Source organism: Mustela nigripes, chromosome 15 (genome assembly GCF_022355385.1).
Source record: "Mustela nigripes isolate SB6536 chromosome 15, MUSNIG.SB6536, whole genome shotgun sequence".
In the NCBI taxonomy this organism is placed as follows: Eukaryota; Metazoa; Chordata; class Mammalia; order Carnivora; family Mustelidae; genus Mustela; species Mustela nigripes.
Genome location: NC_081571.1, coordinates 32,391,953 through 32,418,331, shown reverse-complemented (window position 1 = coordinate 32,418,331; position 26,379 = coordinate 32,391,953). Strand labels below are relative to the sequence as shown.

Sequence of the window (26,379 nt, the reverse complement as noted above, 5' to 3'; positions counted from 1 at the left end):
CTAAGTGTGAACAGAATCAGTTATTAGGTTAAAAAAAAAAAGGTAGATATTGGGAAGTATAATAAATTTTAATCAGGTTTAAATATTCAGTTACAAATCAACTAAATAACATCAAAGCAGTCACTACCAGATTGATGTTTTAAATATGCAGAATCTATATAACAAAATATTTAAGTAAAATCATAATTAAAGAGGCAATTCCTACTTCTAAAAGATGGACTGTGATAAGAATCTTCTATAAATATGTAAGAATCATAGAATAAAATGAGGCAGACATACCTGAATATAGAGTTTAGCTACAACAAAGCCTTTTCCAGAATGGAAAAGTTACACTAACCAATCATAGGCAATGACAGACATTAGAGTCACTCCAAAAAAAACTGAACTCCAGGTCAAATTATGTCTAAACAAATTTAACATGTTATAATGTAAAGGAAAGTGCTTCCCCAGAATTAATCTGCTGGATTTTCAAAAACCTCAGTGACAAGCTTATTGGCTTATTCTAAAACCAAGCCAGAATAAGAAAAATAAGAAAATATTAAAAAAAAAAAAAGGCTGAATGAATTTGTCTAACTGGTATTCAAATTATAAAAACTGGCTTCATTACCTGATTTATGCCACACAATTGAGTAATATAGAGTATGCAGTGGTACACTACAAACTTTAGCACCTTTTCTTTAATTCAGATCATTAATAATGGCAACTGTCACATTTATTGACCACTTCCTAAACTCTTGTCAAATACTTTACATAAACACTGAATGTTCCTAACTTTGGAAGTAATTCTTTTATATTCTGGTGAAGGAAATCAAAGCTCAGTGAAATTTTAAAATTTGTCTGAAGTCACACATTTAGTAAGTGGTGGCTCCTGGTTCCTGAGCTGATACTCTTTAATGCCACATGTCACACACTCTAAATTGACAAGAAATACCAATTTCCAGAATTGAGTATGATGCTGAAGTTGTAGGCAGTTGATCTGAATGAACACAAATCAATCACTTTTTAATAAACCATCTCCCAGGTAAATCTTCAAAACCCAATTGTTTCTGCATGTGCTTACACGTTGGGACAGGAAAGAAGGGAGGAGTTACCAGTACCACGAGGAAATTTCCATTCCAGGCAAATGGAAGTTTTTCCTAAACCCTCTTGTTTTTATTTTCCCCATATCAGGAAATAAAGTGGAATGACAGAAGTGCACACACAAAAACATAAATTATAATAGATTTTTAAATTGTCACCTAAAATATCACCTTTTAGAACAGAAAAATGCTCCTTCCCTCACTCCAGTCCCTACCCTACAACTCCAGGCTGACTTCCCTGTTCCTGACTCACACACTCAGGGCTCTTTTTCTCAATGTCTCATTAGGTGGGAACAGATGAAACAGATAACCTCACAAATGTACTACCAATCATTACACTGTAATTCTTTCCAAAAAAGAAGAGCTGCCTTAATATTGAGAATTTTGGTTACTGTGTCAAAAAGAAGAAGAAGAAGAAGAAGAAGAAGAAGAAGAAGAAAAACTCTGCCTATATTCTAACTTATTTAACATTATGAACATTATTTAAAGATTACTTGAAGATTTATGAACATTATTTGAAGACATCACGTTGTTAAATCCCCACTCTAACAAACCAGTAACAGTTTTCTTTTTACTTTAGTAACTGAAGGACATTATCTTCACCGTTATTCTTGAGAGAGTGTTAAAGGGGAGTCTAGCTTAGGAGGAAAAAAAAAAAAGGCCAGTAACCTAATAACACTGTTCATATAATGACTTATCCTTCCTTTACATGTTATGTGTTAAGTAAAACAGAAAGGAAGCAAAAAGTTTCAAGAGCATGTGGCTAACCTGGGCTACATCACTGAGGTACTAATTTTCTTATCCACCCAACAAGGTTGCTTTAGGTGACTGAGCACTTTCTGGGAGAACAGAGATGGTCAATTCCATACCTGACAAAAAACTGCCCAACACAAGCTTCGTTAAAAAAATAGTAAATATACAGAACGGATAAATACAATGTAGTACACCCAGACAATGGAATATTATTCAGTAATAAAAAGGATGAATCACAGATACATGCTACAAATGATGAACCTTGAAAACTTTCCGTCTAAGTAAAGGAAGTCAGCCTCTCGGAAGAGACCATATACTGCATGATTCAATGTATATGAAATATCCCAGAACAGGCAAATCCACAGAGACAAAAAGGAGATTAGTTGTTGCCAAGGTGCGGAAATTAGGGCGAATAGGGCATGACTGCTAATGGGTACAGGTTTCTTTTTGGGATAACAAAAAACATTCCAGTACTGATAATGGTGATGGATGCACAACTCTGGTTAAATACTAAATATCACTGAATTGCAGTCTAAATAGTGGACTTAAATATATGTAAATTATACCTCAATAAAGCTGTTTTTTTTTTTTTTAAGGTATACACAGGCATATCAGGGCATAAAGACTGTCAATTTGTAATTATATTAACGAATTAACTAAATGTATAACATTTTCTTTTTGCTAAAAATAACAACTGCAAAGAATAATAATTCTCCCACATTTAAGACCACTCTTTTACCACTTGCATGCACTGGTAGCTGGCATTATTCAAATACATTTGTTGAAGGCACAAGCTGGGGGACAGTTCCCAGTTTCTCACATACAAGACAGTTGCTTTCCCGCTCTAAGCCTCACCTGACTCGTGTGTAATGTAAGAATTAAAGTACCTGGTTCCTAAGATTGTTTGAAGAATTAATAGGGTAATCCTTATAAAGCACGTAGCACAGTGCACAGAACAAAATGCTCAGTAAACACTAGTTACTAAAACTTATCACTGAATGTTTCTGGAACTCTTCTGGTCTATGCCCTACCCTCTGCAATGACCTTATCCAATATTCACTTTTTCTTTTTTTACTTTTAAACTTTTAACTGGGCTTCTGCTCCTCAAAGGGCACCCTGCTTTTACTGCCTCTACACTTCAGAACTTTGGTGTCATTGGTCTCAGATACTACTCTGTCTCCATAATCCTGTGGCCCGTGGTCTTCTGGACAGTCTGCAAAAAGTTGCTGCTGTCCAGGGCATCACCCCTCTTCCAGCAGGTAACACGTGGAGATCTCAGCTTCCAACCTGACTGAATATTAAGAAAGGCCTTGTGCTCCATCTGCCTCATGTAATGGGCCTCCACCTCCTTTAGGCTGTTCTTCAAGCTGGCTTTCAGGTTTTTCACCTAGTCCAGGTGGATCTCCAAGGACTGGGCCATGTATCTCAGCTCCATGAGGGCCATCTCAGCTGCTCCTATTTCAGCGGTCTGTGAGGGGACCACTGTGGTGCTTTCCTCAATCTGCTGGGACCAATACTTGTTCAGCTCCTCTCAGTTCTTCTGAGCCAGCTTATCATACCTGGCCCGGATGTCCGCCATGATCTTTCCGAGGTCCTGAGACTTGGGGGCATCCAACTCCATGGTCAACCCAGAGCTGGCAAATGGTTTTGTAGACCCTTTACTTCCTCTTCATGGTTCTTATTCATGAAGAGCAGCTCTCTTGAAAGTTCTCATGAAGAGAACATCGATCTCTGTCTCTAGCTGCAGCTTAGTGACAATGGTGTCATCAATGACCTTGTGGAGCCTGTGGAGAGAACACTCCACAGACTGGCACGTAGCCAGCTCCATCTCATACTTGACTCCAAGTTTATCAGCAGCAAGATGAGCACTGCCAATCTGCAGAACGACGAGGGTATTGTCCACAGATTTCACAAAGACCTGGGCCCTCAGCTCTTAGATAGTCTTAAAGTAATGCCCCCAGTCTCTGATCCAGGATCCCTTTTTCTTCAGGTAGTCCCAGATTTTGAACTCCAGTCTCTGATTATCAGCCTGCAGGCTTCTTATCCTCTCCAGGGAGGAGGTCAGGTGGTTATTCAGGTCTTCCATGGTCCCCTTCTCACCCTGGATGCCCCTATGCCTGCCAGACCCCCAGCCATCCTAGTGGCCAGGCCTCTAGACCCCCAGATACCTTGTTAATGGGACACAGATCCAGGGGCCTGAGTCCCCAGGCATCTGCATAGACACTGGCAGCTGCACTGCTGACTGGTGGGACCCAGTGGTTGGGCAACTACACAGAGCTTAGGGACCAATAGTTGGAGGAGAGAGTGTAATGGGTAATAAAGTTCATGCTGTTCAGGGACAAAGACAAGAGGCCAGGACTCAGGCTCAGGCCACTCATCTATATTCATTTTAAAGATGCTGTCATGGGGTCAGGTGTCAAGGTGGAGGAGACTTAAAGAAAAACTGTAAAAGAGAATAATAGTAAGTTCTTCCTCCTTCATAACAACCATCAGCTTCCTCACTGCCAGTAGTTGGCAGGGAGATAAGCCAGGCCAAAGACTAGATTATAGGCAGGGTTGTCAGTCACATAACCTGAAGAGGCCTCAGGCCTTCTTCTTCTTCTTCTTCTTCTTCTTCTTTTTTTTTTTTTTAAAGATTTCATTTATTTGTCAGAGAGAGAAAGAGCACATGCACAAGAATGGCTGGCAGAGAAAGAAGCAGGCTCCCTGCTGAGCAAGGAGCCCAATGTAGGACTCAATCCCAGGACTCTAGGATCATAACCTGAGCCAAAAGCAGATGCTTAATGAGTGAGCCACCGAGGCATCCCAGCCTCAGGCCTATTCAAAGTCAGACTTTTGCCAGGGCACCCAGATAACTCAATAAAGCATCCAACTCTTGACTGCAGCTCAAGTCATGATACGGTTGTCAGGCCCAACGCTTGGCGTGCAGCCTGCTTAAGATTCTCTCTCTTCTTCTGCCCTTGCCCCCCCACCCATCCCACCCCTGGTCTCTCATTCTCTCAAAACAAACAAACAAACAAACAAACAAAACAAAAAACCTCCACAAAAAACTAAAGTCAGACTTTACCCAAATATAAGCAGGTCTGTACTGTGGGCTCAATGGCATAACCCCTTTGATGAAGCTTCCAAATGTACACAATCGAAACAAATAACCTCTGTATGTTAGTTTTCCAGAAGGCCAAACTTTTAATGGGTCTGATAAGTTTGATCTGCCAAGATTAAAAAAGAAGGCAATACGAACAGGTAGATTGGCCCATATAGTCACGAATTATATGTAAATAACAGAATTCCCTATGTCCACATACAGGTTAGCATCATTATTCCAACTTCCTGTCCTGAACAAGCTAAACACAAAACACTTTGACTCATTCCTTCTATTCTAATTTTAAGTACCACTTAAATCCCTCGCCTAAGAGAATTGCTAAAAAAATGGCCCATAGGTGTGATCTATATTCTTACATGCATTTTCTCAATCTACAAAATACAACCTCATGATACAACCATGTCAAAACTCCCTCTGCAACTTGAAGGAATCTCCTGAGAAAAAGAAAAACTCTATGTGGATATTTACTTATTTATAATTTCAATGACTTTTTAAAAAAATATTTTATTTATCAGACAGAAAGAGAGTGTGCACGTGCATTAGAGAGGGCAAGCACGAGCATGGGGAGCAGGAGAGGGAGAAGCAGGCTCCCTGCTGAGCAAGGAGCCTGACACGAGCCCAATCCCAAGACCCTAGGATCATGACCAAAGCTGAAGGCAGCCACTTCACAGACTGAATCAGCCAGGCGTCCCTCAATGGTAATTTCTGAAAGCTATCTGAGGTGGTACAATACCGCAGTTCTAAATACATAACAGAAAAAAGACTCCATGAAAATTTCTTCCTGGTCTTAGAATTATGATGATATGGTCACACTGCCCATGTACTAAGTGAGAACATGGACAAACACGTCCCAAAAAATCATATACTATAGTCAAGAGGGTTTGGGGCAGAACATTACCTCTCATTCAAATGTCTTCTGATGTGATAAGGGCCATAACCAAGCATATGTATATCCCACGTTATTTTATCAACAGGATTAACAAAGTCTGTAAGAAGACTCGACCAATAAAGGTATTACGATGTTAAATGCTTTGGAAGATATTAAGGGGAGGGGGAAAAGTAATCCTTTTCTTCAAGTAGTTAGCATTTATCCAGGAAAATCATTAATGTATGTATGAAAAATTAATGTGGCAAATGTATGACAGTGACAATAAGTGATGTAGAAATAACAGAATAAACTTTGTTAATTCCTGAAGTAATGATTTTAGGATAAATTCCTGGAATTAGGGACACCTGGGTGGCTCAGTTGGTTAAGTGTCTGCCTTCGGTTTGGGTCATGATCCCAGGATTCTGGGATGGAGTCCCACATTGGGCTCCTTGCTCAGCCAGAGCCTCTCTCCTCCTCTGCCCCTCCCCCTGCTCATGCTCATGTGTGCTTGGGCATGTATGCGCTCTCTCTCTCTCCTCTGACAAAGAAATAAAATAAATAAAATCTTTGAAAAGAAAGAAAAAGAAGGAAACAAAAAAATTCCTGAATTAGTAGGTCTTGTCCTAAGCTCTTGAAAGAGATTAGAACTTATATAGGCAACAGATATGAATGTGGGAGACCAAGCAGGAAGGCACTTGGGAAAATTAATGTAGGCTGGCAAAATTAATGTAGTACAAGAAAAAAAAGAGCATGAAACAGTCACACTATGAAAAGCTTCTAACCATAAGTTAAGGTGGTTAGATTGACTATATAGTCAAGAAAAATCCATCAAAAATTTTGGTACATTCTACTGTTTCAGACACTTCTGCCCCTTCAATCTGTCAGATAAACTGAGCCTTCCTGCAAAATGCAGTTCTTTTTTTTTTTTTTTAAAGATTTTATTTATTTATTTGACAGATGGAGATCACAAGTAGGTAGAGAGGCAGGTGGGTGGGAAGGGGTGCTGAGCAGAGAGCCTGATGCAGGGGTCGATCCCAGGACCCTGAGATCATGACCTGAGCTGAAGGCAGAGGCTTTAACCCACTGAGCCACCCAGGAGCCCCTATACCTGGAAAATGCAGTTCTAATGTAACTTCCTCATTGAAGCTTTCCCAAAGTTAGAACGCAGTGATTCTCAAATACTGTATGACAACTTCTGGGTGTCTTGTTAAAAAGCCAGCAAAGCACTGTTTATCCTTTAGCCTCTAGGAATCAACAGTCAGAGTAAACTAATTTATACCCTAAGGAATGTCATAAGACCACCATCTTATATCGATAGAATTTTATAAAAATATTTGTTTCACTTTCCCATGCTTGTCACCAAGCTTCTCCCTAGTGAGCTAAGTCTGTTAAGCATAAATAGCTATGATTTGCTAGGTTCTACTTTTAGAACCAACAATTGAAAAATCATATAACATAATATGTCAAAATTACAAAATGCATTAAACTCCCAGTTGTTTTTCATTAAGTTAACTTCTGGGCTATATGAGTACATAGTCACGTTTCCTTCTCTTTACAAACTCATCTCCACAGCCTTCAGATTTCTTCTTATTCTCACTCATTCCCCAGGCAAACATACCTGTTTAATACAGTCAAACTGTATTAAACGGTTTGCCCTCCCACAGAAGAACGTCATCGTCAGCTACAAATATTCCCAGTTTTGAACAGACATCAAGGGTAGACTTTAAAAAGTGGCTTGTCAGGTCCAATAATGGTGTTTCCTTTCCAACACTACCATCCTCCCACACCCATCTTTGCCCAAAGGAGTTCTTCCAGTAATTTTGAAAAGAGTACAAATCGATACAAGGGCAGACAATCAAGGTGGTGGCAACCAGACCTTAATGGTGTCAGTTTCTTTAGATGACATTTATAACCACAGACCATAACTCAAAACAGGAAATGTATTCTAATCTGGTATCTTCAGTGATTTTGTAAAGAACCAACCAAACCAATACAGGATCATAAAACAGAATTATTTTTTTTACAAGAATTATTTATTTATTGAGAGAGAGGGATAGAGAGAGGGAGCATGTGTGTACCAGTGAAAGGAGGAGCAGAGGGAGAGGGAGTTAATTAAGCGTGGAGGCTGACATGGGGCTAGATCCCAAGACCCTGAGATTATGATCTGAGTCAAAATTAAGAGTTGGTTGCTCAACTGACTGAGCCACCCAGGTGCCCCCAACAGAATTATTTCAAATGACACAAATATTTTTTAAATTTGAAAAGTTAAAATCCCAACAGTTTTATGTAACTTAAGAAGCTGATTCTAAAATTCATTCAAAACACTATACTAATTTTTTAATGCAGAGGAGAGAGGATATCTTATCAGATGTCAAATCTATAAAGTGATACTATTGAAAGCAATGTGATAGTAGCATAATAAAAACAAATTAAATGGAATAAAATACACTAGCAAGTTCAAAACTAAAGTACATGTGGTAATTTAGTATAACAGAGATGGCAGTCTTAAGTGTGAAAATCATAAAATACTCCACAAATCATGAAGAGCCAACATCCCCAATGGTGGAAGAAGGCAGTTATCAGATCCCTATACTTCACATTTTATAAAAATATATTCCATATATACTGAGGAATTAAATGCATAAATTAGAAGAAAATATAAAAAGAATATTTAATATTAGTGTGAGGGAAGCTTTCCTAAGCAGAAACAAACAAAAAAGGAAATACTGGTAGATTTTATGACATATATAATTAAAATGCTAAAGGGTACAAGATATCATATTGTTAGAAGAGGATGCCAGATAGGGAAAACATATCTGCACTCTGTGTCACAAAGAAAGCTAACCATTAACTATACAATGAATGAGTTAGAAGACAATGCATTATTCATAAAATATAAAGAATTACTGGGCAAAAGAAGATTAAGAAGTAATTCAAAGGAAATTCAAATGAACAGTAAATAAAGAACAAACCAAGTTAGCAATCAAGGAAATGCCAATTAAAGTAGCAGAATATCACTTTTCACCCAAAAGACTTATCAAAAGGGGGGAAAAAAAGGCTTTCTGTTAGTGACACTTTGGGACCTATACTGTTAGTGGTAGTAGAAACAGATACAGACTTTTTGAAGAACTATTTGGTAGTATTTTATGCTCAGTATACACTGAGTAAACTCAGTAAATCTACTTTTAGAAATCTTAATGAAATAATCATACAAGTGTACAAAGATACAAGTGTGTGTGTACAATAATGAAACAAGAGTGTTCAGGCATGGTTCTAAGAACTTTATATAGATCAACTCACTTAATTCTCACAATACAGGGTCTGGTATTATCATTCCCATCTTGCAGATAAGGAAACCAAGGCAGAGAGTGGTTAAGTAATCTGTCCAAAGTCACAGAAGTAATAAGCAGCACGAGGAGTGAAACCCAGATGCTCTGACTCCAGCATCTGAGCTCTTAACTACTGTAGGTCTACTGCCTCCCATATGAGGACGTCCACTGCTATCTTGTTTATAAGAGCAAAATACTGGTAAGTCTGTCTTGTCCAAGATCGAAGATTGGTAAACTAATAACGATCAGCCATCATGTATAAAAAATAAGTGATACAGAGCCAGTACACACACACACACACACACACACACATATTTACAATACAGTAAGTGAAAATAAGTCACAAAAAAGGTTTAGCATACTTTCATTTGTATCTTAAAAACAACCTCTTTCTGTAGGTTTGTATGTACATACAATGTTCTTTTTTGGGGGTCTTTGTCTAAAAAGTTAAACATCAAATGTTAATAATGGTGTCTTTTGGGGAGAAATGGATTAGGCAGGAAGGGTAAAAACATATTTTTATATTAGGTGCCTTCTTTTGCAATTGGCATGTTATTACTTTTAGATAAAAAAAAAATCTAACTGGGGGCCTGAGCCAGTTAAGCCTCTGCATTCGGCTCAGGTCATGATCCTGGAGTCCTGGGATTGAGCAAGGAATCTGCTTCTCCCTCTGCCTCTCCCCCGGCTCGTTCTCTTTCTCTCAAAATAAATAAATCAATCTTAAAACAACAACAAATCTAACAAGCAAACCAGTTAGCAGAACCATGATGCTAATAGTAAGACTGACATGACTGGATCTGCCCCATATGATCAGTGAAGTTTGCTGTGCTCATGGCCATAGGCTGGACATGGCCATTGGCTGACAAGCCACTTTTAAAAGTCTATAATAAACGGATTATAAACCAGTGAATTACATAAACTCAGTGGAAGAGTATCACTAATGAGAGTCAAACTACTTGGGTTCAAATTGCAACTCCAATACTGACTAGCTTTAGGGTTTCAAGGAAATCGTTTAACCTCTCTCTGTCTCATTTTCCTCATCATAAAAGGGGGATAATACTATTTGTCTCGGGTCTAATATTTGTAAAGTCCTTTTAATAATACCTGCAGAAAGCAAATATATATAACAATGTATACACCCATTTTGATGAAAATAACAAGAAAAAAACACATATGAGCACTCTGATGTTACCCTTGAGCATCATTTCCCTATCCAAAGACGTTAATAACCTCTGTGAGATAAATTATGTGCATCACACAGATTAAGGGTAAAAGCAAAACTAGTTTTAAGGCTATGTAGACATGGGTACGAGTACTGCACCATGATGTAGAATGTGCTTCTCACAGTCAGAAGAGTGTCAAAGCTACTGCACAGAGCACACCAGTGAGTGGCCTCGAGCTCTGTCCTCTGTGGCCACACCGAGAACAAACCTCACCACAGCGAGCCTGGACTCTTTCATCATGAGGGCTGTACAGTAAACACAGGGTTTGCAAACCTTAACATACAGAGAAATATCCTGTTTTAAAGCAAACTCAAAATACTTTCTTTCCTAAAACATCCTTTCTATTGTCTCTAGATTAAATCCATGTACCCATCAATATTTTTAATTGGGACCTAGCAATCCTCCCCCTCAAACTTTTTTCCTTCCCAGCCAAAGCTCATCTTGATTTTAAGGTACCTCAATGCAAATTCTCATCTTTTGTAGGTTTACTTAGAAATTTTTAATCCTGTCACCTCAACAGACAATACAAACGGCAAAGAAATATAAAGCCCTGGCCAAAGTAAGAATCAGTTTTATTATCTGTCATAACTATGTTTCTAGAATAAAAGTATGATACATTGTAATTGGCCTATTAATGTTAGATATTTGGGATTAGGTTTATTTCAGTATCTAAATCAATTTATTCAGCATATTTTAAACCTAAACGCCCTCAAAATGTTTTTGCCAGTGTACTGAGTCTAACACAGCATTTCTTCCAATTATGTCTTACATCTTCACATAAACTATCTAAAATGACATAGATTAGGGGCTCCTGGGTGGCTTAGTCGGTTAAGTGTCAGTGTTTGGCTCAGGTCATGATACCAGGGTCCTGGGCTACTTGCTCAGCAAGGAACCTGCTTCTCCCTCTCTCTCTGCCTACTTCTCCCCCGCTTATGATCTCTCTCTCTCTCTCTGTGCCAAATAAATAAAATCTTTAAAAATTTTTTAAAAATAAAATGAAGTAAATTGTAAAGTCCCAAGAACCTCTAGCGTCTCCCCTTGAAGTGGGGGTGGGGCAGAGGAGCAGAGAGACTAGAATTAACTTAGATCCTTTTTCTCAATGTCTCTGGGATCTTCTTCCCATTCTAGAAACAGTAACTGGAATATCACTGAATGTAAACTCAGTGAAAGCCAATTTAGAAATTTTTCAGTTCAATCCTCCCATTCAACAGATGATGCAATCTAGACCTGGAGAAGTTAAGTGACTTCCTCAGAATCATGTGCTTTGGACTGAAGCAATACATGATTATGGGACTGCTAACATCTCTCCATCCACTTGAAAAACTAGCCCAGGATTATAAATACTAATTAACCACATGCATTTAAACTGCAGAACTGCAAGCAACTAATACAACCACAGGTCCTGTATTACCAAAAAAATGTACATGTCTTGTTGGTATGTCATATAGAACTTTTCAAATCACTTAAGTACTCTGAAATAATTACTTAAGGTATTTTATTTACTGCTAAGTCTCATTTTACAAAAAAAAAAAAAAAAAAAAAAAAGCTTAACCCTGAAATTATTACTTCCTTTTCCCACATCAAAGCTAAGGACTAAACTCTTTGACAAATTAACTAGTACTTAAAACACAGGATCACAATTATCATCAAATTTTTAGTATCTACATTTTTACATTAATACAGTTTCTCCTACTTTCTTTTAAAGTAAATAATTTTCTGTTGCAAATGGAATAATAATAATAATAAACTTATAAAAATCCAATTTTCTCTTGGTTTCATACCTGTTGTTCATCCTCCATGACGTTACTAGCAAATTCAAATACTAGGTCGTTCTGTTGGACAACAGCAGCCATAATAAAGCATTCCCCTTAGATCCACATGAGAGAAATTCCAAGCAGGTTCAAGTATGAGGCAGCAGAATCCAGTGACCAATTTGGGTAAAAAACCCTCAGCTAAGTCTGTGAAGTTACTGTAAACCAGGTTTTCTTTAGGGATGGTGCTTCAGAGTTTCTTGGTTCACTGATATTTTAGTCAAACAGAGGCAATTTTTCTGAAATTTTTCTTCTCTAGAGCTTCTTGGCCTGAAAAATAGAAGTTTAAGTTAGTTATGAAAAAAGCAATCATACCCATTTAGAATATAACAATAAATATTGAGGACAGTATCTCCAATGTGTTTTTTGTTAATGCTTTTAAACAAAACTAACATGACTGATGAACGCAGGATTTTTCTTTTTAAGTTGGATATATATTTTCTTCGAAAATTTCATTCCTGCTAAGATAAAATCGCTTCTCATTTCTCAAAGTGCAGCCATTCTCTCTTCCTTCACCCCAGTTAAACTACAGTTCAAGTACCAAATACTTAAAAAAAAAAAAAAAATCCACCCAGCAATAACTAGGTTTGTAATTGCAATAAAGGACATATAAACAATTTCCTTCTTGCCAGTAACTCGGCAAACCGCACAGGAATTGCTACTCCATGAGTAATTTCATCTGTATATTTTTTGCCTTAGGAGAAACACATACAGTACCCTGTTATGCCTAATATACATAAGAATTTAAATCTGTCTAATACTTTAAAGTTTAGTAAGTACTATTTTAAGAGCTTTAAAAAATAAACAGATATTAAAGTCCATTCTTTCTGTTCTTTAAAAAGGTTTCTGATAAGTAGAATGTTTTACCATGCTTAAGCCTGTCTTCAGTGGCTTCTTTTTTAATGCACTGAAATGTATCCTTATCTCTAGCACAGGCTTGCAAGCAACAGGAAGGAAACGGCACTTGACCACGTCATGGCAAATTAAAACATGCAAAGAACTGCACTTTACAATAGTAGAAAAACAGAAACGCAACTTAAGAGTGAAAACAATTTCCCAGTGGAGGGAGAAATGCTTAAAAAGTGCCTGTCAAAGATGTTTCCTATTTAAAAAAAAAAGTAGAAGGAAAAATTTTTTAATTCATCACAATCTTATGTAATACTGTGTATGCTTATGGCTATAAATGTGATATGAAATGACAAAGATTACAAAAGTTATCACATTAAATTACATCTACTACTCGGAAATAGCATTTACAATTTTAGTTTCAAAGAGACAAATTAGGGAATGAAGCTGAGCTGGTCAATTAGTTTTCTTGAAAAAAATCCAAATAGCATATGCCAGCCAAATCAAATAGTCAATTTCCTAATTTCAGTAAAGCTGATTCCCTATATACTCTGGACCCTATATACTCATGGATAACTGTAATTTTCCTAACTGGGAATTAAAATAAAATAAGGTTTAAGAATCCAACTCAGGTGCTAGAACTGATTCTAACCCAGCAGTCTCCAACATCTATTCCACCCCACCTCTTTCAAATACGATTCAACTCCAGTACTAGAAAAGCATTTTTATTTTTAGTGCATTCAACTAGTTTTTCAGCAATGCACCGTAACTGGAGGGAAGAACAATGCATTGACCTAAACTGAACATGGACAGAAATATAAGCATAAGACAAACATTTGGCTTTGGACAAATGTTACTTACAATCTTTCCCCTTAAATTATTAACCAATCTCATTCTTCTGTACGGCACTTGCTTTCTTACAGTCTCCCCCACTTTTTAAAAAGATTTTATTTGTTTGAGAGAGAGAAAACAAAGGCAGGGAAGAGGGGCAGAGAGAGGCAGATGCAGACCCCTCATTGAGCAGGGAGCCTGATGTGGGGCTCCATCCCAGGACCCTGGGATCACGAACTGAGCCGAAGGCAGACACTTAACTGACTGGCTACCTACGTGTCTCCTTCTTATATTCCTTCACACAGATTGTATTCATTCTTGCCTCTCTTCTTAAATTCTACTTATTCCCCATTCCCAGATACCTCTCCCTCCTCAGCATCCATTCACATCTTTCCACTCAAGTATCAAGTCCCGTTTCTTTGATAAACCTTCCACATCTCTACACCTCCACCTATTGGAATCACTCCCTTCAGAAATACAGCACTTCCGGTCCGCTAAGTTAGCACTAACTGCAAATTGTTTCACATTTGAAAATTATGTCTCTTTAATTCAACTGAATAAATGTTTGAATGCCTGTTATTTTGAAAACAATATGCCAGGGAGCAAAATAGAGCAAATCTTCTCTGGGGAAGTAACCGCTGTCTAAAAATACCTTCTGTACCTAACAAACCTGTGTGCCCACAGTAATGTAAAAAGGATTATACTGGGGTGCCAGGGGGGCTCTTGGGTCATGATCTCAGGGTCCAGGGATAGAGCCTGTGCCTGGTTCTCTGCTCAGAGGGAAGTAGGCTTGTCCCTCTTCCCTCTGCCCCTCCCCCTGCTTGTGCACTCTTTCTCTCAAATAAATAGAATCTTTAAAAAGCAAGTATAACCACAGTCGAAGGATGTTTCCTGGTAACAAAAGTTTCTCTGTAAAAGGTATAGATCCCAAAAGGCCCATTCCAAATCCATTTATTTGTAAATACAAAGTGACTCTCTACCAGTGACCAATGTGAACACATGTATGTAAAGTTAAGTTTCACTTTCTTTTCCACGGCAATCGTATACTTTTTCTTAGCATTTCCACACTATTATGTGTTAATAAATGTTCAAAAATGTCAAAAATAAGTACAATCAACATACCCACACCCTTCAATACACACTAATACCCAGGTAATAAACCACAACTGAAATGAGTGTTCATGATCACTAATTAGGGTAGAAAGAGACACCTTCAGTCTGGTGGGTAGCTTTTGCCCATTTTTATACAGAAGTTCACAAACTGAAAATGTGTAAGAAAAGCTTTGGAATTACTTTACTGGCCTAATCAGATCCTCTGGTCTTCTCTCCTTCCCATGCCTTCTTCTCTCAGTAGTTATATAACCTATGGCACCAAGAGGGGTCTTGGGAAGAAATTTCCTGATTCTGGATCTAGAGGCATCACCCAAACATATTCGAGATACTTAAAGAACAAAGCTCCAATTGCATCACAATCTTTTCAGTAATAGAAGAGACTGAACATCTAGATCAATGATTCAGTTTTTCATGAATAAATTGAGTCCCTGTGCCTAAGGTCTCACTATCTGAAGGCTTAACACCTCTGCAAAGAGATCCCTCACCTCCCAAATCAGGACTCTGCCCAGGTCAAGAGTACACAGCCTAGCCTCTAAAACTACCCAAGTCTTCCATGCTCTGATAGTTTGAAACACAGATTTCTAAGTAAATACAAATATATATCAAATTGGTGGGGGGGGAGAATTTCCATCTCAAGTTCAGCTCCTCATCTCCAAATCCAGTCACTATATTAGAGAAGTTCACAATGGTGCCCCTCAGAGTCAAGGTGTCTAAAACATGTCTCAGATGGAACTTATAGCTTATTCCTCAAAGTTGCTCTAGTATGAAAAAAGACGTGAGTACTCAGAATGAAGAGAAAAAGGTGTTTTTTTGCTTTACCCTAACAAATTACAAGGTCTTCAGTTAACTGTAAGTATTATAACCATTAACTATGTGTAGGATATTCAGGAACACGCTGAGTCATTAGTAATTCTCAAACCTACTTCATTTTCAAAGTGTCACTTAGTCTTTATAAAATAACAAGAAAAAATATAAGTGAACACCGTTTATCCAATACAGACATAAACAGCTACCTTATTTGCTCAACTATGGAAAGTCACCTAGTTGAACAACCATTGAATAGTAAAAACTCCCCAAGTTGGCTCTCGGGTCTTTCAACTAGATCAGATCACATTCTTCTTGTCCCAGGAGACATGCCACAGGAGGGTCTCAACAATAAGGTTCCTACTTTTTTTTAATCAACAAAATAAGCTGCAGAGTTATGGTCAAATTATAAAACAGTTAAAACAGCACAAGCTCTGGAGTCAGACCACCTGGATCTTGAATCTTCTGCTCTGTGACCTTGGACAAGATACTTTGTGTCAGTGTCCCCTTTCTGTAAAATAGGTAGAAAATACTACACCAACATCCAGAGTTGCTGTGAAGATGGGATACAAACTCCATGTACAGAATGCCTGGCAGATAACTTCTGTTCCATAAACGTCAGCTTCATTACAGTTTCCGCACAATGCAAGAGACGAGTAACAGGTGTGTGCCACATGACTGATTTGTCCTTAAGTCTCATTTCCATACTCTCTGGGAATCTCCTTGACCACAGCTAGACTCCAACAGAGAATACTATATAGCCCGTTATCAACAAAAGTATAATTCTATCCCAGCGCCTGAAAATTTGGCACCTACTTGATAAATCCAGCTGCTTCTAGGCTTGGACCTCACCCTGTCTGGCAAGCTTCCCCTAACACAGAGTTCCATTATGCCCCTGTTCCAAACAAAATGAATTTACTAATTGTAAACACAAACCCTCAGAGGCATTGATGGCTCCTACAACCAACTCAAACAGTCTATTTTGTTTAATTTATTATAAAATATTTCAGTTATTATAAAAACATGACAATCAAAATCAGTTTTTAACTTCTCATATCTGCTTTTTTCATCCCTGATTGAACATAATTTAAGTTTCCTTCAAAGGGGCTCTAAACACAAGGGTCTAAAAACCTATTAATTCATAATGATATTTAAAAACAAATCATTGCTACCCTTTGGAAGTTACCAGGCCACCAACTCATTATACTGAAAAGGAAAATTAGTAAACAAAAGGTATGATAAAAATGTTTCGAACAATTCTAGCCCAAAGGAGGTAAAAATATACCAGCTTAGAGCAATGGGGTGATTGAAAGATTACCTTTAATAAAGTATGCAGACAGTGCTTACATTTATGTATATATGCATATTTATAAAATTGAAAGTAATTAAAGAACTGGAATTCTCTAGTAACTCCAGACACCAGATGCCGAATATCTGAACAGAAAGTATTTTTATATGAAGTGATAACCTAATAAAAGGCCCTTTCAACATACAGACATACACAACATAAGAAAAGCAAGCATATTTGGAAAAACCATTACCTTAGAAGAAACACAGTAGAAATGAAAGGAAATCAAATAAGAAAAGTAAGAGGAAAAAAGCTAGGTAAATTAAAAGGAGAAGCAAGCAATAAACTCATAATCTGTAATAACTGGGATTCCCGTGTGATATACTACAGTCAGGACTTTTCATGTGTTTTCTAATACAGTAGAATGCTTTACACATTAGCTTCCAGAAGAAATGAAAACAATAAATCGGCGGTACCAAGATATATTCTGTACGATCATCCCAGGGCCTGTCTGTTCTCAATCTAAAAAGTGTGAAATTACACAATTTTAAAGCTGAAAAAAACACTAAGAATTACATAAATCAACACAGTCACTGACAAGCTAAAGAATTTGGACCTGGCACTATCTGACTTGTCCAAGGTCACAAAGAAAGTTAGTGGCAAAGAAAGCAAGAGAGGCCCAAATTCCCAGCCCCATTCTCTATTCATGCCCCTTTATTTACATTAATAGAATCTCATCAATATTGGTCTTTAGCAGAATATCTGGAAACAAAGAAGTCTTTTACACAAGGATCTGTAGTGATCTCTATACTATTCTGTGCAAACTTCTGATACGTAGTAAATCATTTTTAATCACATTTTTACCTGGAACAACTTTAAGTACAGGAGTTTGTAGATTTCTGTTATTGTTTTAAAACTTAAAGTTCTACTATTATTATTTTTTCCCAAGCTCTATCATATCATACCATTTGCTTTACCTTCACTCAGCCAAGAGAGTGAAAACCTTAATAAACCATTTTTTTTTTTCAAAGATTATTTGTTTATTTGAGAGAAAGAGAGAGAGAGAGAGAGAACACATACACACAGAAGGAGAAGGAGAAGCAGACCCCTCTGGGCAGGAAGCCTGACCCAGAGCTAGATCCCTGGACCCTGGGATCATGACCTGAGCTGAAGGCAGACGTTCAAGGGACTGAGCCACCCAGGCGCCCCTTTAGAAACCTTTTCATAAAAGGCTACCACAACTTGATAATTAATGAAAATACTTGAAAACAAATTTTAACTAATATTATTCTTGCTAATTCTTTGAATACAGTATTTCTATCACTTAAATTTTAAAAAATGTGAATATGGAAAAAATGATTTAAAAAACACACCAGAGTGTGTGTTACATTTAAGTTAAGTAACCAGATTTGAACTTCCCCAAACAAGCGTGGTTGGTCTCTCAGTTCCTAGTGAATAAGAAAGAAAGAACAAAAAAAGGCACCAATTGTAAAATAAATCTCACTGTATTAGCACTAACTCATGTACTCTATACACAACACAGAAGTTAAAAAAATACAAGTCAATGTCACAAGAGGAATAAATCATTCCCCAATGCATTGAGGGGTCTCATAATTTAGTTCAAAAAGAAAATGTTTCAAAAAATGAAAAAGAGGGGCACCTGGGTGGCTCAGTGGGTTGAGCCGCTGCCTTCGGCTCAGGGGTCCTGGGATCGAGTCCCGCATCAGGCTCTCTGCTCAGCGGGGAGCCTGCTTCCCTCTCTCTCTCTCTCTCTCTGCCTCCCTCTCTGCCTACTTGTGATCTCTCTCTGTCAAATAAATAAATAAAATTAAAAAAAAAATTTACTAAAAAAAAAAATGAAAAAGAAAAACTTTCTATGTCTCTACCTTTAATTTCAAATATTCAAAGGATTTAAGGAAATTTAGAAGTTTAAAAATATGTCCTTGAAACCATACTAGTACCAATATCTCCTAAATAGCTATTCTGCCTAAAGCACCTTTCCTGCAGTTTGGGGTGGGGGAGAGGGGGAAGGGAAACTGAAGTGCCTAGAACTTTTTGAAAAATATAATTTTACTTTTGTGTGAATGATGCACAAACTGGTGTTTTTGGTCAGGCTTCTAGTGACATAAGCAAAGCTGAAGCAGGCCTTGGAAAACATGAAGAAACTCATCTTACCTCAAGCACTGTAAGGTAAAAACAGATACACACACAGTCAATATGATTAAGCCAAGAGGCTGACTTCTCTATGCTTGCTTCTTTTTGCTGACACCCAGATGTTCAGTTCTAGGACTCCGAGGCCAGGCTGCAATTACTCACTACCTAGACCTGAAATTCCGGTTCTTTCACATTGTTCTCCACTTCCATCCTTGGCCACCCTGGCCTACCTGGTGTCAGGTTACACTCAGGCAGCATTTATAGCACCTTGCAAAACAGCCAAACAGATCACATACCTAGACCTGTCAATACCTGCGGTCTCAAGATTAACCCTTTTTCTGTATGTGTTCTGCAAATGAGAGAATTTAAAACCAAAAGGAGATATCCAACAGTAATCAGATAGTGTTTTAACCCAGGTCCTAAAAAAAAAAAAAAAAAATTTAACTCCCTTCCCTTCTCAAAAAAAAAAAAAAAAAAAATTAACTCCTTTCCCTTCTCAAAAAACGTTGAAAGTGATAATTATCAAAATTTTGTCATTAATGGGTGCTTTTTATTATATAGATAAATATAGATAAACTGAAGGAACTTTCTTCTCTCCAGCACCCAAAACCTGAACTCTGACAGAAACACACCTGTCCAGGAAACACAAACATGCTCCAATGGGCTTATCAGCAAAGCCAGAAAATCTCTGAAGAATCAACTTGCAGGAAAATTCTGTTTCGTTTCTGGGGTTGTTTATTCCCGTTAATATATTCATCCTCTTAGAAGATGCTACAACAATGGTTCCCCCACCTGAACACACAGCAGGTTTCCATCAGTAACAGTGTTTCACTCTGGTCCAGACTGCAGGAGAAAAGCCAGGGACATTTAGTTTGAAAGTACCCCAGGAGATTTTGCTGCATGCGATGCCTCCCCCCACCTCCAACGCCCACACAACACTCTTCCAGAAGAAACTGTATTGTCATAAGAAGTTTGACTCTTCAGGAGAGACACACTGTCCCTCCAGTTTACCACCTTTACCCTAGCTTCCCTCCAGGCTTTTTTCATCCAGTCAAAGGAACAGCTTAACACAAATAAAAATATCAGCAACTTACCTCTTTACTCAAAACTACCTCACTACTTATAGGAAGAAGTTCAAACCCATGAACAGGGATTAGTGGGGTTCTTCCTTGTGTTGTGAAAGGCTGGTCAGATTTGTAAAGCAGAATAGCTGAACAGAATAAGGACTGAAAGAGTGAACAAGAATATTCCATGGACCAAGTTTAAGAGAATACCTCTGCCATATTACTACTCTTCACACCCAACTCAGAAAGGGTTATTCCAGGGGCTCCTGGGTGACTCACTCGGTTAAGCAGCTGCCTTTAGCTCAGGTCATGATCGCAGGGTCCTGCGACTGAGCACCATGTCCGGCTCCCTGCTCAGCGGAGAGCCCGTTTCTCCCTCTCCCTCTGCCTGCCGCTTGGCCTATTTATGTTCTCTCTATCTCTCTGTCAAATAAATAAACAGTCTTTAAAAAGAAAAAAGAGGTATTCCAGCATTTCTGCATTTGACTGTCTTCATGGTCCCCTGACCTCACCCCAATATTATAGAAGCCAAAATTAGCTCTGTCCCGTCCTCCCATCCCAACCCCGTATGCACTACCCTTTCCCAGGCTTCTCTCTGTGCTCACCGCCATGCTCAATCCAGATCTCTCCATACATTCTTAGATGATCACAATCATTTATACCTGTGGCATTTTCAAAATCACAGTGGGAACAGACTTACAAGTATAAACTCCAGAGAAGTAAAATGTTTTCACCTTTTCCCAAGTTTCCAAGTTTGATGGAGTTTCAGATTCCTTGTACACAAAACTTCCTGCTCCCCACATGCGAGAAGACCTCTAATGATCTAATGACCTCCGTGTTTCATAGCATTACCGCTTTTCTTCTTTAAATAATAGGAAACTATCTTAAGAAAGTCTAGATGTAATCGAACAATTCTGGTGTCCCATGTCAAGATCCTTAAAATGGGATTCTTCCCATTTTATCCTCACAGCTATCTGGCAATCACCTCAGATTCTAAATTCAATGGCACCAAAAAACTAGACGCAACAAAACCACAGATGAGAGATAAGAAAGTAGATGGACAGGAGCTTAGTACTGTAACAGACATAAAATAGATACGCAATATTTATAAATTATGCATGTAGCGTTTTATCTTCTTACTGTTAGAAATCTTAGAAGCAAACGTTAAATATTCCTCACAAGAAATATAAAGATTTATAATACAAAATAATTAAATAAATAAAAATACAAAATAATTAAAAGTTTAGGCTCTTCTATATTTCATAATATAATTGCTCACTCAATTTTTAAATCATATGAATCTGTTTCAGTTAACTGAAGTGCATCAACATCTTATATTAGGTGAGAGGAAATGCTTTGTGATACTTATCTGATGTATATCTAGAGCTAATCAGAAGATCCCACAACATCCATTTCTAAATTTTTTTTTATTTTCTCTTAAGATTTTTTTAATTTATTTGTCAGAGAGTGAGACAAAGTACAAGCAGGAGGAGCAGCAGGCAGAGGAGGAAGCAGGCACCCCACTGAGCCAGGACTTGATCCCAGGACTTGATCCCAGGACCCTGGATACATGACCTGAGCCAAAGGAAGCCACTTAACCGACTGAGCAATCCAGACATCCGAACATCCATTCTTTTAAAATATTTTATTTATTTATTTGAGAGAGAGCATAAGCAGGTGGATGGGGGGGGGCGGTGGAGAGAAGAGAGGAGAGGCACAGGGAGTCTGCTTAGACTCTTCGCTGAGAAGGGAGTCCAATGTGGAACTTGATCCCCCGACCCTGGGATCATGACCTGAGGTGAAAGCACATGTGTAACCAACTTAGCCACCCAGGCACTCCTACAACTTCCATTTTCTAAAGAAACTATGCTTCTATTGATTGTCTTAGTAGTAACACATTGATGAATATTTACTACACTTTCCCAAACTCAGTATTGTGGTAAATACAAAAAGATAACACATGGCCTTGTTCCCATGAAAGATATAACCTAGTTCAGAACACCAAAAAGGTAGTAGGAAATTAAATGCTCATAAAGCTGGTCAGTTCAACAGCCATTTCAGAAGAGGGCATGGGCAAACAGATTGAGGAAACACTCATAGACAACAAAGGACCTAAAGTCAATCTGAGAGGAAGGTAGCAGGTCATTGAGAGATTAAGGGAAAAGAATAAAGTATAGCATGTGTGCAAAGGTGCATGTGCACACACGTGAATACTGAGAATCAAAACTCATCAAATTACCAGCTTCACACGAGCTAAGAGGTGTCAATGGGAAATGGTGGAAAATGTGGTTAACTAAGCAAAGCAAAACCAAATTATGGAGACTTGAAAGGCAGGGAGTAGTACTTAGGTTTGATTTGGGAAGAGGTAGAAAGTTCCTGAAGGTTTTCAAATCAAGTTGCAACAACAGAGTGTGGTCCCTATGATTACAAAGCTCAATGCAAGTCACATACATGGGATCTGGTAACTACCATCCAAAAATGATGAGAACAGCTTAAACAGACATTCCACAACTTGATTGCTACATGGATAGCTTCCAGGCACCAATGTGTACACTGCCCTCCTTAAATTCTTCATTAATTACTTATAATAGAGATTCTCAATGATGGTTTTTAAAATGCCTACAGTGCTATAAAATTGTTTAAAAGGAAATTCACTTAACTAATTTACTTCAAGTTTTTGTTTTCACCTAATTGACTTCAAGCTTTTGTTTTTCCTTAGGTGATAAGAAGAGGGGGGAAAACAAGAAAAAACGATTTTCAAAAAGATATTGACATTAGCACATAACCTTTCTTCAAGTTATTCAACTGAACATCAAAACTGTCCTACATTCATTTGAATAAGAGTGAAACTGAAACACTGGAACTAGATGAATGTACAGATGATTGTATCTTGTCAGTACCATTTAATCATATTTTGAATAGGTGATGCTCATTTAGTTAATCAGTGAAGAAAGGATATTCACGACAGATGCACATTTCTTGGTCACTGAATAGATACTACTATCAGCAACACTTAAGGAAGCTTTACTTCCTTTCAGAGAGATGTCCAGAAGAGCAGTGCTCCTGTGAAAACATGGAGTTGACCAAGGGAGGGTGCATTAATAAAGGTATTTTCTGCTTTATGGGTTTGCCTTACTCTTGGAAAGTTCAAGAATTCAAAGTCACCATCATAGATGAAAAAGGCTCTTACTAGATTTTTTTTGAAAATAGATATTATTTTTAAGTAATCTCTATACCCAATGTGGGGCTCAAACCCATAGCCCCAAGATCAAGAGTCACACACTCCGCTGACTGAGCCAGCCAAGTGTACCTCACTTATTAGACTTTTAAATATGCTTTCCCATAAAGACACATCCAGAAATTGTAAAAGAGCATAGTAAGGTTTATTTACATTATCATTTGTTAGTTATAACTCACACATCTAAATTTTACAATTTATAAAGCAAAACATACATACTACTTTAATTCTTAAACATTTATAACAACCACTAATTTTTTATTTTTTTTAAAGATTTCATCTATTTGAGTGAGTGAGAGAGAAAGAACAGATAAGCAGGAGTGAGGGGCAGAGGGAGAAGGAGAAGCAGACTTCCTACTGAGCGGGGTGCCCGATGCGGGGCTCTGTCCCAAGACCCCAAGATCATGACCTCAGCCAAAGGCAGACACTTAACCAACTGAGCCACCCAGGAACCCCAACCACTGAGGTTTTTAAAAAAACACAAAAAATCATGACACTTATCCTCAAAGAGCTTAAGAAATGATAACAAATTACAAAATAAATATGTGGAAGAAAGTAATCGATGGCTACCATTTCTGTGTGCCCGGCCCTCTGCTAAATACTTTGCTATCTGTTATTTACTCGTTCCATTAGTGATACCCACCTCACTTTATTTACACAAGGATCCAAGGACTGGGGGAACCAACCATGTAAGGGCAGGGACCTGGTCATGGTCACCACCATACTCCCCTTATCTTACATGGATGGTTCATGATAACTACCTGCCAATGAATGCTCAAGGTGTTCAGAGAGTTTGAGCACATGTCTGACTTCAGCTCATGCTTACACCTTTCCATACAATCAGCAAATACCACTAAGTACCTACAATATGCCAAGACCCTCCCCTAGATGCTATAAATGAAGTGGTAAACAAAACAAATAAAATACAAATAAAGTGGTAAACCAAAACATCTGCCTTCGTGAGGCTTCTCATCTAGTTATCTTTTTTTCTTCCTATTTCACCCATCATCTCACCCATCTCCCCTCTGGTAACCATCAGGTTGTTCTCTATCAAGTCTGTTTTGTAATTTGTCTTTTTTTTTTTCTTTGTTCACTGTTTTGTTTCTTAAATTCCCCATGAGTGAAACATGTGGTATCTGCCTTTCTCTTATTTACTCTGCTTAGATTATCTCTCTAGCTCCATCCATGTCATTGCAAATGGCATGATTTCATTCTTTTTCATGGCTGAGTAGTATTCCATTGTATATATACACCACAACTTCTTTATCCATTCATCTACTGATGAGCACTTGGGCTGCTTCCATAATTTGGTTATTGTAAATAATGCTATAATAAGTATAAGTCTGCCTGTGTCCCTCTGAACAACTCTGAATTAGTGTTTTGTATTTTTTAGGTAAATACTCAGCAATGTGATTACTGAATCCTAGTATAGTTCTATTTTTAACGTTTTAAGGAACCTTTTCACTGTCTTCCACAGTGGCTGCAACAGTTTGCATTTCCACCAGTGAGGGTTCCTTTTTCTCTACATCCTCATCGATATTTGTTGCTTCCTGATCTAATCTAATGATCTTAATGAAAACATTGTTTCCCCTCAAAATAGTCTGCATTAAAAATGTGAGGTTGGGATGCCTGGGTGGCTCAGTCAGTTAAGCAGCTGCCTCTGGCTCAGGTCATGATCCTGGGGTCCTGGGATGGAGCCCCACATCAGGCTCCCTGCTCAGCGGAGAGCCTGCTTCTCCCTGCCCTCTGTCTGCTGCTCCCCCTACTTGTGCACTTTCTCTCTCTGTCAAATAAATAAATAAAATCTTAAAAATAAATAAAAATGTGAGGTTGTCGGGCAATACAGGTTGTTATCTCACGGCAGGAGTAGAAACTTCTGCCACTCTCCTTCCAAGTCTATCTCCCACTATCTTTCAACCCCTAACAATTAGGCACAGAAAATGTGACCTCTCCTACTCTAAGATAAGAGTTGTGGGAGAAATGCTGCACTTTAAAGACAATCTTTAAGTACACATGAGAGGGAAAAGGAAAACATGGGGTGAGGGTAGAGATGGGGAGAACTACAGCTAAACCTAAAGGCAGGTTTCTTCAGGGCAAAGCTGAGTAACCTAGATGGAGATAACCAGAGAGCTTCTGTTTCACTTTAATTTTTATTTTGACTTTGAATTGAAATTTTTTTTTAAGATTTTATTTATTTGACAGAGACAGAGGGAGAGAGAGAGAGAAAGAGAGCACAAGCAGTGGGAGCTGAGACACAGGGAGAAGGAGACCCTCCTACTGAGCAGAGAGCCTTTGTGGGACTCGATCCCAGAACTCTGGGATCATGACCTGAGCTGAAGGCAGACGCCTAACCAACTGAGCGAGCCAGGTGCCCCAACTTTGAATTGAAATTTAACAAGAGAGTTTATTGGGATTTTTAAAAAAAGCATTCTCTTTACAAATATAAACATTTCAAGGAAGAAGAGTAAAGTCTCCCTGTATTGTCTTTTCCTATATACTAGATGGTCTTCCGAAATCCTATCAGTACTAACTATATTTTTTAATTTACTTAACAGGGCTCATAGAGACCTAGGTGCCAGATTCAGGCAGAAGGAAGGACAAGGAAAGCAAAGTGGCTAAGGCGCAGTCTGGCCCCGTGAGCCAGCATAGTCTACCACCTAAGTCAAATGCTAATCACAATAATATACATAACACAGCAGGAGGAGACACAAAGCTCATTCTCCCTTGTTATCCTATAATTATTTACTATGTCCCATCTCTCCAGGTTACAAGCTACTTAAGAACAAAAGACTTAGATAAATTATTTCTATGGTCCTTTATTAAGCTACTTAAGAACAAAAGACTTAGATAAATTATTTCTATGGTCCTTTATTAA

At 38.1% G+C, this 26,379-nt stretch overlaps 1 protein-coding gene and 1 pseudogene across 4 annotated transcripts in view; both read right to left on the bottom strand.

The window, feature by feature from the left end:
• ELF1 (E74 like ETS transcription factor 1) overlaps positions 1 to 26,379 on the bottom strand; it is a 107,017-nt gene that overhangs the window by 35,059 nt on the left and 45,579 nt on the right. For 3 of the 4 annotated variants that reach the window (XM_059378099.1, XM_059378100.1, XM_059378097.1), the window contains one exon: positions 12,137 to 12,436. In XM_059378099.1, coding sequence (XP_059234082.1) covers positions 12,137 to 12,208 — 72 coding nt within the window. In that variant the 5' untranslated portion in view covers positions 12,209 to 12,436. Of the gene's footprint in view, positions 1 to 12,136; positions 12,437 to 13,033; positions 13,057 to 26,379 lie in introns of those variants that run through there. The other variant, XM_059378101.1, reaches the window with a different exon arrangement.
• On the bottom strand, positions 2,654 to 4,779 carry LOC132002576 (keratin, type I cytoskeletal 18-like; annotated as a pseudogene).